The 15,498-nt window shown below is 40.5% G+C and overlaps 1 protein-coding gene across 7 annotated transcripts in view; it reads left to right on the top strand.

Moving 5' to 3' along the window:
• LAMA2 (laminin subunit alpha 2) overlaps nt 1-15,498 on the top strand; it is a 606,483-nt gene that overhangs the window by 491,479 nt on the left and 99,506 nt on the right. For all 7 annotated transcript variants that reach the window (XM_077353378.1, XM_077353349.1, XM_077353372.1 and 4 more), the window contains 2 exons: nt 4,400-4,610; nt 11,748-11,864. In XM_077353378.1, coding sequence (XP_077209493.1) covers nt 4,400-4,610; nt 11,748-11,864 — 328 coding nt within the window. The remainder of the gene's footprint in view (nt 1-4,399; nt 4,611-11,747; nt 11,865-15,498) is intronic.

Genomic DNA, 15,498 nt, shown 5'->3' with positions numbered 1-15,498 from the left:
AGATGGGGGGGGGGGGAAGTGTTGCCAGGAATTAGTGTCAAGTTGCACAAGTAATATTGCAATATATATAGCTAGGATTGCAGTAGGGCAATTATTAAGACCTGTGAATTGCAACAAATTAGTATATGGCATAATAAAATACTGCACAAACAGATGTGAGAACTGAATGACTTAACAGTGAGATAAGCAACTTATATCTTTTAAATCATGGGGGCTCAATTGTCCTTAGTGTTGTGATAAATTGTAACTCCCCCATTCTAGACTGTTTCTGTTTCTGAAATTCCTTTGCAATAAAACAGCTACTTTGAGGTCCCCTGTTGAATGTCTTAGAATGCAACTTTCCTACATGTTTTTTTTAGTTTTGTGAATCTTGTTGTCATATTTGTGTTAATTTACCCTTTAGCTAAGGGTAACTTAGCCCCCTTCTGCACACAATGGTTAATTCACTTTCAGTGCACTTTAGAAGTAGATTTTCCTGTTCTGCAGAGGAAAATCCAGCTGCAAAACCATACTGAAAGTGCAGTATTCTACATGTGCTGAACGAGCGCTGTTTGCCTAATGTAGAGAACTGAAGTTCATTGTTGGTATTTAATAGCATATATACAATGTTAGAAGATGAGCAAATTAATGATCCTGTGATGGTGTATATGATGTTGTAAGAACCAGTGATTGCGTTGTCTGGGTGTATGTGGCAGCAAAGTTGGTATGGATTTATTGCAAGTTCTGGTTCCAGTGTCCATGTTCAAATTAGATGTATTATTGTGGGTGAGGTGTTGTTTAAGATTGGGGGGCCGACTGACCCAGTGATCTGAAGGAACCAATTGTCACCAAATTTGAAGTGGTTAAGGTTAGAACAAAATGACAGAGTTTAGTGGCAAAATCAGTTGTGTTGTTGCCAGAAATCATGTTCGTTATGGGATGTTAGTGTACAGATATTCCACATCCATCGTGGCTAAAGTAGTATTTACTGAAAGTTTGTTCAACTATTGTATTTTCCTCAGAAAATCTATGGTGTAGTGTCTTTAGCATCTACCTGTACAATTAGTAACCATTACAAGATGTCTGTTGGATAATCCAGTAGCTAGTTGGGGGCTCCTGCTTGTTATATTTCTACATGATGCTGTCCTGACTGAGCCTTCAAATAAAATTGCAGTGATATGGTAAGGCTTCTAGGTGGTTCTTGGTAGCCATTTCAGTGCCTAATATAGCTTTGTCCCCCCCAAACAAAAAAGCTTATTTACCAGCAGAAAGTGATGTAAGATATCTCACGCATATATTTACAAAGTCTTTTATGGGGAAGCTTTCAAATTGCATTCAGGCTGTAAGTCAAGTTATTTCTAATAAATTTGAGTGCCATAGCTATCTAAAATACTTTCTGTTCATTCAGAAACACATACTATTTCAAGAGTCTTCTTCCTTTCACACCTATATTATTTGAAATGACCATGTAGATTTCTAGTGGTTTATAAGATTTAGTTGTGGGTTTACACATTATTTTTAAAGTGAAAAGAAGTTAGTAATGCTCAGGAAAGAAAGACTCAACAAGAGGTGGATTTATTCAATTAAGAGAGCCATGGCACTTGGTGTGCAAGACCTGAGCAAGGCTGTTCATGAAAGCCCATTTTGGAGGCTATTAATTCATAAAGATGAATCAGATTGATGACACTGGAAGCAACTTGATGACACTTAACACACACTGTACACATGCACCACTTTTCTTCACTTTTCATTTTTGCTTCTGAATATTTTGTCCTTTTTATTTGCTACTTCTATTTTAGTTTTAGTGCCACCATGGCATTTTACAGCATATTTTGTATTATACACAACTTTATACCATTTTATATATAGAAACTAGGCATCCATTATATTATAAATGTTACTATCAGATTTTGTTTTGGGTTAAGAGAAAGACAGCCACAACTTTGTACTATGCTCCACAACTCCAGGTTTTGAATTTAAACAAAACTAGTTATGAAATTTGGTAACTTCCCTACTATTCAATGTATTTCAAATGGGGAAAATATATCAAAAGTAAAAAGGAAGCAGAATGAAGTAGCAGAAATGATTGGCCAAGGAGGGTGTTTGAATTAGAAGGAATGTTGATTACCAAATAATTGCCTTGATATCCAGAAATATTTTCCTTTAAAAACTAAGCCTGGAATTCTGAGATTTCAGTTCTCTATGGATTATTTCCAAGGGTCACTTCACATAGGAGCATTATATTTAGCTTTCTATATTCTGCACCTAAATAAATAAATGACAAGATGCTTGACCATATGAAAATGAACAAAGGCTAGGCTAAAAATTCAGCATTGTAAATCGCTATCTTATATTTTCAATTCAGACTTTATAACTCTAAAACATTACAACTAACAGATGACTGTGCTAATAAATTCCTATGTAGAGATGACTGTATAGAGCTTTTGCTCTCTTGTTTTATAGGCATGCACATGAAAGAGCATAGATCTAATGTGGAAGTCTGGATTTCAAAGACTGTACTACTGTAGTTAATCATGCTGGTATCACAAAAACACCCATACAGATAATATGATAAGAAGAGTTATTAAGCTTTCTGGTACATGAGGAATAATAGACAGGGATTAATGCAGAAAAATAGGGAAATATTTTATCTTTAGGGTAAGACTGCAATTTGAAATAGCATCCAGCACAATATTATGGTGTTATTTTGTGAAGACACTGAATAGCTGAGCTTAGCCTGACCTTGTCAGAGCTTGAGAGCTAAATAGGATTGGCCACAGTCAGAATTTAGATAGGAGGCCACCAAGGAAGACTGGGGTGGCAATGCAGAAGAAGGCAATGGCAAATCACCTCGGCTCATTTCTTGCCTGGAATTCTCCCATGGGTTGCCATGAGTTGGATGCAACTCGATAGCATGTTCTTCTTCTTCAAAGCAAAATTCATTTCTTCTAACTTTAAATCAGCTTCTCGGGGCCTGCAAGACAAAGCTGTTCCACCAGACTTATGGTCGAGGTCTAAAATACCATCCACCAATGAAGGCTGGCCTCACCACTAGAGGAGGGTTGGAAGATTGGCTACTTACAAAAACTCATCTGGGAAATTTTAGCTGGGGGCATTAGAAAAATTGTAACGTTTTTTTAATTTTTAACTTTGCATGTTTTAAATATTGTTACCCACTCTGAGCAATGTGGAAGAGTGAGATATAAATAAAATATTATTATTATCATCATGTTTGAAAGAATTGTGCATTAACATACTAAAATTGAGACAAAGAAAGTTCATATATAATTAGTGGACTTTTAAAAATGTTGCTTCTGTATTCTAAAGACGACCTACTCTCAAGAAAATAGCCATATATTTCCATACTTAATCATTGAAGAGATCTTGAAAATTTTCCCTCCAATAGAAATGTGATTGGGGGTGGGGGCTGCTAGTTATGATTGCATGATAGAAGGACATGGTTCAAGACCTTAAAGGAGGACAACACCAATATTTCCCTCTGCCATTCTGAAATGTGAGCCAGCCAGGCAGCCTCCAGCTGGGGACATTGCTGTGGCTCACCATCCACACAGCATCTTTTGAAGCCCCCCAACTATGAGGGAGTCGGGCATGTAGGATTGATCTCCCTCACCCAAAGGATCTGCCCACCATGCACAACAATCACCACAGAGTGAGGCCCACAAGCCAAAGGTCAAGAAGTACATCTCCTCACCTTTCCAGTCATCATAATGTCTGTTTTGAACAGCTCTTTTCCATAAGATATCAAAAAGTCACAGCTTCCCTTATCTTAAATAACAAAATTAAAAGCATATATCTCAGCAATCACATTACATATCTGTGGGGCCCACGTGCCTTGACACATAGCCCTTGCCAGCTCCCCCTGCTGGATCATTCAGTTGACTCCCCCTTTCAGATGGCACCAGATGGGTGGCGAGGAAGGGATATCTTCATCTAAGTCTGCTTCCTCTTCACCACTGGGGAAGGGGGGTCCATTGGTTTCCTCCTCCTCCTCCTCCTCCTCTAGTTTCTCAGCTTGCCACTGCAGTTGTAATCTTCTCTCTCTCCCTCTCTCCTCTCCTCGTCCATCTGTTCACTTCTCTCTACTCTATTGGACTTCCACACACCTCCTTTCTCCTCCTGCAATCCCCCAATACCAATGAACGAAAAATACCAATAAAAAAATTGCACACCCCTACTTCTGAATGCTTGAAGTCTGAGAAACTGAATGGAGAGTCTTTAGGGGGGGAAATCACCTTGATTAGGGAGCAAAGTGTTAATTGGACAGATCTTTAAGAGTTTGGTAATCACTTTTATTTTGTGATGTGTTATGACATAAATGAAGTCCATTTTAAATATATATTATGAACACCTGGAGCAAAGAATGTGATGTATATTAACAATAGTTTCTATTCTGTTGCAGAGAGGCAGAAGCCCTCTTGAAGAGAGTGAATAAATTGTTTGGAGAACCCAGGAAGAAAACTGAAGAGCTCAAGAATGAAGTAAGAGACAAGCTGGCAGACTACCAAGCCAAAGCTAATGATGCTCTGGACCTGCTGAGAGAAGCAACCAATAAAATTAGAGAGGCAGATAGATTGTCTGCAATCAACCAAAGAAACATGACAGCAGTGGAGGTAAGTGAATAAGCAACAGTCTTTCTACTGACCTGAAAGGAAGATTGTTTTTTACTCCACCATATATACATTCGAGAAGTAGCTATGCTAAATGCACACTCAAGTTATTGTTATAAAATCAGAGTCCAGTAGCACCTTTAAGACCAACAAAGATTTATTTAAGGCGTGAGCTTTTGAGTGCAAGCACCCTTCGTCAGACTATGATCTTCTTACATGACAGGCAATATATAGCAAAAATCAGTTCTGTTACATCTGTGTCACAACCAGATACAGCCAATGATAATCCTTTGTCAAAACAGCCAATCAATCACCTAGAATTCATTGTACTTTACAAAGAGAAACCAAAATGTTGCTGGTAGAGAGATCAAAGGCTATCACCTCTCCATATGTTGCTTGCTCCATACAACTGTGAGACATTCCTCCCAGGGAATTCCTGGTCATTTCCTAAGGGTACTCATTTGAATCAAGTTATTGTTGTGGACACTTTTCTATATAACCCTGCCCCTTTTAAAGTGAATTGTCTTACCTCTATTGCCATCTTCCTTTTGGGTAAATCAGGTCATAGTTTGAGTTCATATACAATTAACAATGGCTAAATTATAGGTTTATTCTTCATTGCTGTCTCTGTGCATCACATCACATGCAATAAATAACATGCAAACTGGCAGAGAGTGTCACTTGGAAATTTCTAGACCTAAACTTAATATTTTTTCCAGCATTGAGTATACTAGTTTTGAGGTCAAACACAGTGTACTAATTCCCCAAGTGGGTGGAGACATACCTTTCTGCTCAGTTCTTCATTGACTACAGCAGCATTGTGAAGGATATTCTCAAGCTACACTCTTGGACCTTTGCTTTCTGACCTCTGCCTGTTTTAATGTTTTCTTTTCAATTTTGCCTTGGTTACTTATCAGATGTCTTCACTATTTTGGCCCTGAACTCAGTGTGTTTTTAGATTTGTCCTGTCTATAGCCTACAAGATTGTTTCAACATGGACTGAACTGTGATGCTGACTACCCTGGACAAGCAAATGTTCTTTGCTGTCTTTTTTGTCTGAGAGCGGCCCAAAGGATAAATTCTTTTTATCACTCTCAGAGGTTCACAAATAGAGGAATCACTCTTCTCAGGTGTGAGCCTCTGTTGGGAATAATCTCTCCCCATGGATATCATCTTTTCTGTGTTGCATCGTTGGATGTGATGGTTTCAGTACTGAGGGCTTGAAGTCCATCCCCTTGATACAGTGTTCAAGAAAAGGAAAAAGAAGCATTTGGAATGACTGAACAAGTATGTCCCTGGCAAAGTACCTTGTCCATCTCCATTGTTCCTCCCTTGGACCCAACAACTGCAGATCTGAGATCAAAAGTTGTATACAGAGATAGCTTCTTTTGCATTCCTCTGTTAGACTGGTTCCAAGTCATTTCTGGTATCAGATGATCCTCCTCTTAGATCATGGATGCACAGTTTGTGGATTCCTTTTTGGAATGCTAACTATAGGACTCATCATAAGAAGTATGTATTCCTCAAGGATGTCTTGCCCATGATTTTGGAATGATTTGCCTCACTATGCTTCTTAGGATTCTTCCTCGGTTAGAATCTGAAATCTTCACTATGGACACAGAAATGCTTATTGAGAATCCATAGATAGTCACTAAAAATTAGATCTGTACTTCCTGTCTAGTCACTGCTCCCATTCTCCCCATCATTCATATTCACCCTATTGCTACTATGATCAGAGATCAGCAGATTGGGACAGATGCTCTCTTTCTACTGTTCCTATCAACCTTGGATCAATACCATAGTGAGAACCTCCTTTGAGACCAACTGCTACATTATACTCCTCTTTACATGTCTCTTTTCATAACATGTTGGCCCATGAAGATTTGTGTTGTCCCATCCAGTCTTGCCTCACCTTCAGACCTCTATACCTCAGACTCCAGTGGGTCAATCAAAGCCTTTCATACTGTTTTTGGAATTGCAGGGAATGATTCCAAATCCACTTTAGTGGTGAATAGACAAACACAGACGTGGTGTCAAACATGATTCTGAAGTTTTGTCAGACATGTCAGAATAAGAAGCATCATTATCTTCCTTGTTCAAACAACAATGAAAAGGGAACAATACAGGACCTGAAGCCTAAGCTTGTGAAGCTCCATAGACAGACATAACCTGCTCAGAGGATGTTCCTTCATGCAGCTTGTGCGCATGATCACTTTGGCCACAGATGCAAGCCAGACTTGATCAAAGCAGCATTATCAGACTCACATTTGGAAGTTTGGGCTGTATTCAAAGCTTTGTTAGTGGTATCCCAACAAATTAATTGATAGACTGTTTTAATCTTTGGTTGGGGAATAATTAAATCTGTGTAAGTCTTAAAAATGTCAGAAAATAAATGGAAAGATGAATAAATTCTTCCTGTACTGAATACTACACAGTAAGAATATGAAAGAGATAGAAGAAAACCGGAATATTAGTAACATAGTATGGTAAATTAACGAAGTAATGCATTGTTCTAGTTAATTATATCAAGATAAGATCATGAACAGGAGCCTGATATGGGAGTCACAGAAGAGCCCATCAGCGAAATCCACCCTTTTCCAAGGATCCCAAAGCCAGTGGAAAAGAGGAGTTGGAGAGCTCAGGTAGATCCATCATGAGGTTTTGTATGTTGCTGGGCTAAGTCCAACTGTAAGTACTTGCAGGATTGTAGCCTAGGTAACAGCTGTAAGAAGTCACCTTCAAAAGATAGCCCTGTTTAACAATTGTCAGATCAGCAACTCCTCTAAGCCTTGCTATTCTGTGCTTGATTCCGGATGCCTTCTGGAACTCCTGCCTGGCTGTGCTCAAAGTCTTCACCTGTTCAAAGAGAAACCTAGACAGATAACCCTACCACACAGCAAATGGAGGACCTTGTAGCCAAAAACCAAGCATTACAGGCCCAAGTATCACAGCTAATTGCAGCTAGTGTCATGCTGCTGCAGCAGCAAACAGCCATAGGACCAATTCTGCCTGCAACACTACATGGGAAATGCATGATGAGCCCCATGAAGAATTTGGAGATAACCCTGATGAGTTTACTGGGTTATTTGCACAGAGCCATGGAGATCTGACCTTGAGACTTCCCCAGCAATCAAATCAAGGTATACTTTGTGCTCAGTTTGTTGAAATGATGGTATCCAAATGCAACCCCACTCCTTCTGGAATGTGAACTGAAGTTGATGTTTCAATCTGTTTGAGGCCCACTTGACCAACTGCTGGATCTGTTAATTGAAGCATTGGAGAGGACTGGTTGCAGGATATGTTACAGACCTTTAGCTGCTGACCCAGGCTGTCACCTGGAATGATGCAGTACTGGTGGACCAATTTCAAGAGGCCCTTTCCAACAAGGTTCTGTATGAGTTAGCCTGGGTTGAAAGACCATTCACATTGCAGGACCTACTTAGAGTACTTATGGGTGCCTGGAAAGCTGGCAACATGTCCAGTGGCATCCCTGTCCTTGAGTGACCATTCTCAGACCCAGTTCTGTGTGGTCCAGTGATATCCATATCATCCTGGAGCCCAAGTCCAGGGATTTCAGTGAACTGTGGTACTTAGGGGGGCATTCTCATCTGACAACTGAGGGAAAAGAACAGGTTGCCAAGAAATCTAATGCCTATATTGTGCACACTTTGGACACAATGCACTTAGAAGCTATCTATCTTGGGTCCAGGCAACTGGCCAATTCTATGTGGCTCCCAGGAGCCCTGCTTATCTCTATGACTCTTCACTTGCCTTATCAACATGTAATGCAAGCCAAGGACCATGTGGGCTTGGATGACTCCAGCTGTTTCATGGACCTTTCCTTTACAGTTTACCGTCACATCCCTTTGTGTACCAAAATGACCACATGTAAGGGGAAGACTCTTGGCCGTGGGACTGATACCCCAAGAGATGGTATCCCTGTACCCAAGAGAGTGTGCCTAGTATTGCCAAGAAAAGCACTGCTTTAATATAGTATCATCACCATGTTTTCTCCTGGTCCTGAGGTTATTCTCACTTGAAGATATTCTGAAGATATTCTCGCCCATACCATACTGGATCACTATGGAGCACACAACCTGGTCCATGTCCAACAGGGCAATTAATGGAAAATGCCATTTTGTACCTAATATGGCCAGTATCTGGTCATGCCCATAAGACTCTGTGATGCAGCTGTAGTATACTAGCTTGTGATGAATGACATCTTCTGTGACCTCTTTTTAAAGATGGCTTTAAATTGTTCACTGTATTATTTTTAATTTATTGTTTTATTGATGATGTTGTACACCACCCTAAGCCGTTATACGTGGAAGGTGGTCTGTAAATGGAATAAATAAATAATTGGACCATTATGCCATAATATAAACATCTACCGAATCAGCGTGACTCCTGAATCCCTGTCCTGTGCTGAAATACACTAATCTGCTCAAAGAGCAACCTGGACTGCTGGCTCCATGTAATGTAAATTAATCTTCAGTATTAGTATAGCTATACTTTCTGCTCTTTTTCAGTTCAAGCAGACACTTAAATGGGCCTATGTAAATTCAGATTCTAAATCAAACTACTATATATCTTTGTAGTTAGTAACCGGTGTAAAGGATTTGCCTTGATTTAATTTTAATTGCAAAGTCTTGAAAGCACATTATACCGTACATTAGCAAGTGCTTAGCTATGACAGAAAGAACAAAGTCAACCTCCAATGAAGACAAATGCTTCAATTTCTTGTTTATATCTTAGTCAGTTTGTGCTGGAAGGCAATTATTAGTCATAGTTTTCATAAGCTGTTTAAAGAATTGATAGATGAACAATTGCCACATTCAAAATGTAACTCTGATTTTTCTGTTTCAAACAGAAGATTCAAAAGGATGAAATGGTTTATTTTCAGCATACTCTTATTACCATCAAGTATTTGTCAAGTTTACTGCACAGCAAAAGCTGGAAAATTGTTTGGTTTTCATTTGTGTCACTATTCTTTTCTAAATGTTAATTACTTAAGTTAGGGGTCAGACCATATCTGGGATTCAAAGGCTGGAAATCCAGCCATGATTTGGCCTGAAAAAACAACTCAAGAGGCAGGGGGGGGGGAAGGTACAAGATTGGTAACTGGGTTCTTTTGTTTATTTGATTTAATCCCTACAAAGATGAAAATAATCAGGAAACATCACTTTTGATCAGAGAAACAGTGCATTGGAAATGAGTGAACACCCCCTACTCCAGCATTATGGTCCCAACCAATTTTGGGGGCACTGTATAGCTATGTTTTGGGACCATATTCCATTCATGGTCGTTTAACATCACTAGGTGGAAGGAATTTTTCCTAATTTCACCTGTACATTTAGAAAATGATGCAAATCACTAGACGTTGTCTGAGGTTCTCTTTCTGTACCAATACCTTTCCACATATATATTACTCACACCTATCATAATAGACAAGCTGCCCATTTATATTTTTGTATATAGAAAATTTACCTTAGAAATCTCACATACCTTGCATTCCATGTACACATACAACCTAATTTGTCACCATCCTCTATCTTTTCCATATTCTTCATCTATTGTTGGATTCTGTCACAGTGACAATTAGTTCTTTAGAAGTTGTTTGTGCACATTTCATGGCACTACAACAGAATTTAGTAACGTAAAGGTTCAGCTGCAAAAAAAAAAGTTTAAAGTATCTGAACATATAAATGTAACAGGTGATGGTGGGAGGAGTTGGGACTCATTGCCTAACTGCTAATCAGGTCCATATGACTAATTGCCCATCCGTCCAACGAATGACCAATAAAGTAGGATGTCCTGCCTATGGCTTCATCCCTCTCCAACTTCTTCCATGTGGAAGAAGTGCCAGCCTGCAGTAAACTAGGCATCCAGCAGGAGCTGGGAGGGACAGTGGAGAGCCTGGGACTGGAGGCCTGGTGTGGGAAGTGGGAGGGAGGGAGCCCCACCAGCACTCACCCCCATTCTGAGGAGTCCCAGCTGTGGCCACACCAGGCCTCAGCAGGGCTGTCAGGGTAGGGGAGGAGGGAGTAAGCCAGTCTCCGCCAGCACTCCCGCTGCCCCGAGCAGCTGTGACCACAGCCTTGCCAGGCCTCTGCAGGGCTGTCTAGGGTGGGGAAGAGGAACAGAGTCTTGGACAGTGCTCCCTCCACCCCAAAAAGGCCTGCCTGCGGTGGAGGGGAGTCCCAGCCCGCTCTCCCTCCACCCTGAACAGGCCCACCAAGGCCTGGAAAGGCTGGGGCGTGCCTTTTCAGGTTGGGGGAAGAAAGGAGAGGAGTCTCCACCAGCACTCCCCCTCTGCTCCAAAAAGGCTCACTGTGGCCTCTCCAGGCCTTGGTGGGCCTGCCTGGGGCAGGGGGGGGGGAAGGCTAGTGCCCATTGTATTTTTAAGTACAATGTGCATTACAGAATTATATAATGTTAGGGTGTGCTAGGTGGCAAACAAATTTAGAAAGTAAAGCTCCAACTGATATGTATTGTATATAAGAACACATGTGAATGCACTTTGAATGAGAGTCGGGCAACACTGAGACTAGTGGCTTTTGAATGGTATTTCACAATGTGGGCTCCATATTCAACATTCTTACATGGATTTTAAACTTCTTTTTTTGCAGCTCAACCTTTAGGTTCCCAGCTTGTCTTGTCAGGTTGGGTTTTTGTTTCCCTTTTTGGTTGTTTACTACAGCAGGAGAGTCAGAAGCAGAACAAATCTCAAAGATTGCTGCCCAGGTTTACCTAAGGGTTTCTTCTCACTTTCATGCTTCCTTGGGAATAAGTTAGCAAAACTACTTGAAAGTATCTGACAGAGGGAGTTTTGACTTTCAAGCGCTTACACCCCCAAATCATGTTAGTCTCTAAGGTACCACTAGACTTGAGTCTAACTCTTCTACTGCAGGCCAACCTGGCTACCCTTCTGAAACTACCTGCTGAAAAGTTGTGCTTATTCTTTCATTTGGGCCATCATCCTACTTTCTAAATAATGGTAAGCATTTTAAAATGGGTATTGTTGCTGTTCAAAAGAGACAACAATGACAGCAACAGGAAGCCGTGTTAAAAGTGAAATCATGCTTGCAAACAAAATGTACATGCATTTGAATGATATTTTCTTAATAATATTATCTATAGAAAAAGAAGCAAGCTGTAGAAGATGGAAGACAGGAGGCTGAAAATACTCTGAAAGAAGGGAATGACATCCTTAATGAGGCTTATGACCTTGCAAATGGAATCAATTTAGCTATAGAGGTAAGTTTAATACAGTTGGTGCACTGGCACAACAAGTCAGGTTTTCATAAAACTAAAGCAGAGAAAATCAGAGTAAATGAATTGATCTAATATTTATGAAAATTACAGTATTGGCATTGCAAACCATTGACTGAATCCAATGAACCATGAACAAGATGAGTTTGATTTATCTCTTCTCTACATCCTGCCTTCTGTAGCTTCACTGTGAGTTGTGATGCTGGGCGGGAGCTGCAGCAATAATTGGCAGAAATTGTAAACACACCCTTTTAACACTCATGGACGATGTGTTATTTTATATTTCTGCTAGTTGAGACTTTTAATAAGTTTTAATTATTGTATACTGCTTTGAGTTCTACTAATCGCAAGAAAAGCAGGGTATAAATATCCTAATTAAATATTTACTTACTATGTGTATACAAAATTTAAATTTGTACCATGCCTTTCTACCCTCATCAGAGACAAGGCAGCTAACATATTAAAATACACATATTAAAACACATCTCAAAAACTATTAAAACAGAACAAAAGCAATAATGCAAATAAGTGAAGCCAAGTTAAAACATACAAAACAATAATATAATATACATAAATTTTACACATACATAAAACCCCACTTAAAAACAGGACAGGAAGGAGGAAATACCAGACAAAACACAAATGCTTCACTTGCTGATGGAAGAGGTACAACATAAGGGCACAGGTCTTCATATTTCTGGGGACAGAGTTGCAGAGCTTTGGTACCATGATTGAGAAATCCCACTGTTGGTGACTTGCCACCCACCTAATCTCAGAAATCAGGCACACCAGAAGCAGAGCCTCAGAAGATGTCTGTAAGGCTTGGGTAGGTTTGTTCATGAGTTAGTGGGGGTATCTGTGCAAGACAGAAGGATGATGATTCTATATTTGAGGAATACTGTGCTTGTGAAATCTAAGGATTAAGACAGATATTATGGTAAAAATAACTATATTATGAGATACAGCTTGAAGTTGAACAGGGATGGTGTCAGCAAACCCTGAGGGATGGTGTCAGCAAATCCAGCAAACATCTGCCAAGACACAGAGCTTCTGATTGGGCCCATTTCTATGGACACCTCCCATGCTCATAGCACTTAACCATGCTCCTGGCTACAGTCACTGCCCAGAGGCAAAGAGCTGCAGACAGTGAGTATAGACAGTGAGAGAGCTCACAAGCATACAGGGGAAGGACACATGGGCAGGCAGGAAGCGTATGAGTAAGGGAAGGTTAAGAGGACATATGTAGGGACTTGGTGGTAGATAGAAGAGAGCAGAAGGGCCCTTCAGATCATAGAACCAGCCCAGGGGGGGATCTGAGTATTTGCTAAAATAATTAAACATTAATCAGATCAACATCTGCATTCAAAAGTGGCAGTTGCTTCTTTGTGATTTCTGTATTTCATCCTGATGGGTTTTGTGTAGAGCCATGATTCAGTAATGTAAGTGCAAAAGTCCTCTCCTCTCATAACAGCAGAGAAGCAAAACTTCCTTTTGGGCTTGTTCTCTGAGGGCTTGTGTTCTTAGTTATGGCCATTTAAAAAGTCTCTCTTTAGCTCTTAACTAGATTTTCTTGACATCTGTAAATAGTTACCTTTTATACATTATTTTTCTTCTCCAACTTCCTGAGCTGCCAACGATGTAAAAGACCATGTACAAGAAATATCTCAGGCAGGGCAGCAAACTCCCTTCTTTGTATGGGCATAACTACTGTTTGCTGAAGGAATGCCAGCCTGAAGGTGAGACCTGGGGATCCCCTGGAATTACAGCTCAGATGCTTTGGAGAAAATAGATGCTTTGGAGAGTGGACTCTGTGGCATTGTATCCCACTGAGTTCCCCTCCTCCCCAGGCTCCACCACCAAATCTCTAGAAGTTTCCCAGCCTGAATCTGGCTCCTTTATCACCCCCATCTTCTGCCAGTAGCCAGGTGGACCTGGCAATCCTAGCTGATTCCTGCATCCATTCTCTCAAGTTTACTAGCAGGCATGACAAACTTGCTTTTCTAAATTGGGAGCCATTCTACCACTGAGAATATTCTCTACATCTAAAGATTATGGGTTCTGAATACCCAGCTTTGTACTCTGCCCCTCCTCAAGCTGGAGCTGAAGGAGTGCAGACTCCATGGCATAGCCTGGCTATATAGGGGGACTCAGACCAGAGTGAAAACTTCATTCCCCAACACTCCTGGGAAACCCTGGAGTTTTGTTATTGTTGTTGCATTTTCCAGTTCTTTTGAGATGACTTTTACCCCAGTCTTTTTCTAGAAACTGCATACATAATATTTCTTTGGGTTTCCTTTGTTCCACAAACTCCCAACCACCTCCATCCCATTTTTCAGTTATTAGACTATCATAATTATGAAATAAGTCTTTCTCCTATCCCTGCCTTGAAGATGGTTTTGTTGATATTTTAAAAGGAATTAAAATATCATCAGATGGACATAGTGTTGAAAGTGATAGTTTACATGGGTTCCGCGAATTCCCAGCTTTCTTTTTAAAAAGGAAATCTCTAATCCAGGCTTTCTCAACCAGGGTTTCATGAAATTTCCCAAATGGGTGGGAATTAACTAATTTTTAATATATATATATATATATATATATATATTAAAATTTGTTAACCATTTATCGGGTTATATGACCATATATGGTGATGTTGACCCCCTACAAAATAGCCAGTGATGGGCCTGGAGAGGATAGGAAGGAGAGAAGCCCTGGGTGAGCATGTGTACAGCTATACTTCCCAACCATATTCTGCACAATCATGCCATTTCTTGGGTTTCTTGAAGTTTGAAGAATGTTTCAGGGATTTCTCAACAGTAAAAAAAGTTGAAAAAGGCTGCTCTTTCTCTTACAAGGAAACGGGCATATGAAGTCCCCTCTACTGTAATTCTAAGAAAGAGTCTATAACAGCACGTACAGACAGGATATATGTGTGTTCAGTAACAAGTGAACAGGGTTTATGTTGATGATTATTTCCCTGGTTTTTACTGCTGTAGTCCAGAGTGTCCCTTTGTTGGGTCAAAGTATGACTTATCTCCAAGAATTCCGGATGTTCTGACATATTTTTTATTTTTATTTATTAGATGTTTATTAGAACAATGGCATGGGAGATGGGGAAACTGTAGATGGGGTACAGAAGCATCATGAGGTCATATGGAGAGGGGAGACACTGTTTTCCAGTAGCACCTTCCCAGTAGAAGAGTAAGTTTTTATACTCTGATTTTCAATGAACAAAGGAGTTTCAGAGTGGCTTATACTAGCTTTTCCTTCTTCTCCCCACAAGAGACACCTTGTCAGGTAGGTGAGGTTGACAGAGCTCTGAGAGAAATTGCTCTGTAAAAACAGTTTCTAACCAGACTGTGACTAGCCCAAGTCCCTGCTCCACGCAGCTCTTTCCTCCAGAGGAAGTGCTCTTTGCACCCTGGAGAGGAGCCATCATTCCAGAGTCCCAGCTGGAGGCTGGCATCCCTGATCCACCCTGGGGTGCAGTGTCACAGAGACCTCTCTATCCAAGCAGCTCTTTCCATCAGGTGAAGTGCTCTTTGCAGCCTGGAGAGGAGCTGTCATTCCAGAGGATTCTCATGACCCAGCTGGAGGCTGGCATCCCTGATCCACTCTGGGG

The sequence above is a fragment of the Paroedura picta genome, chromosome 1 (genome assembly GCF_049243985.1).
Source record: "Paroedura picta isolate Pp20150507F chromosome 1, Ppicta_v3.0, whole genome shotgun sequence".
NCBI classification, from domain to species: domain Eukaryota; kingdom Metazoa; phylum Chordata; class Lepidosauria; order Squamata; family Gekkonidae; genus Paroedura; species Paroedura picta.
The sequence above is the reverse complement of the archived record's forward strand: the minus strand, read 5'-3'. Positions and strand labels throughout refer to the sequence as shown.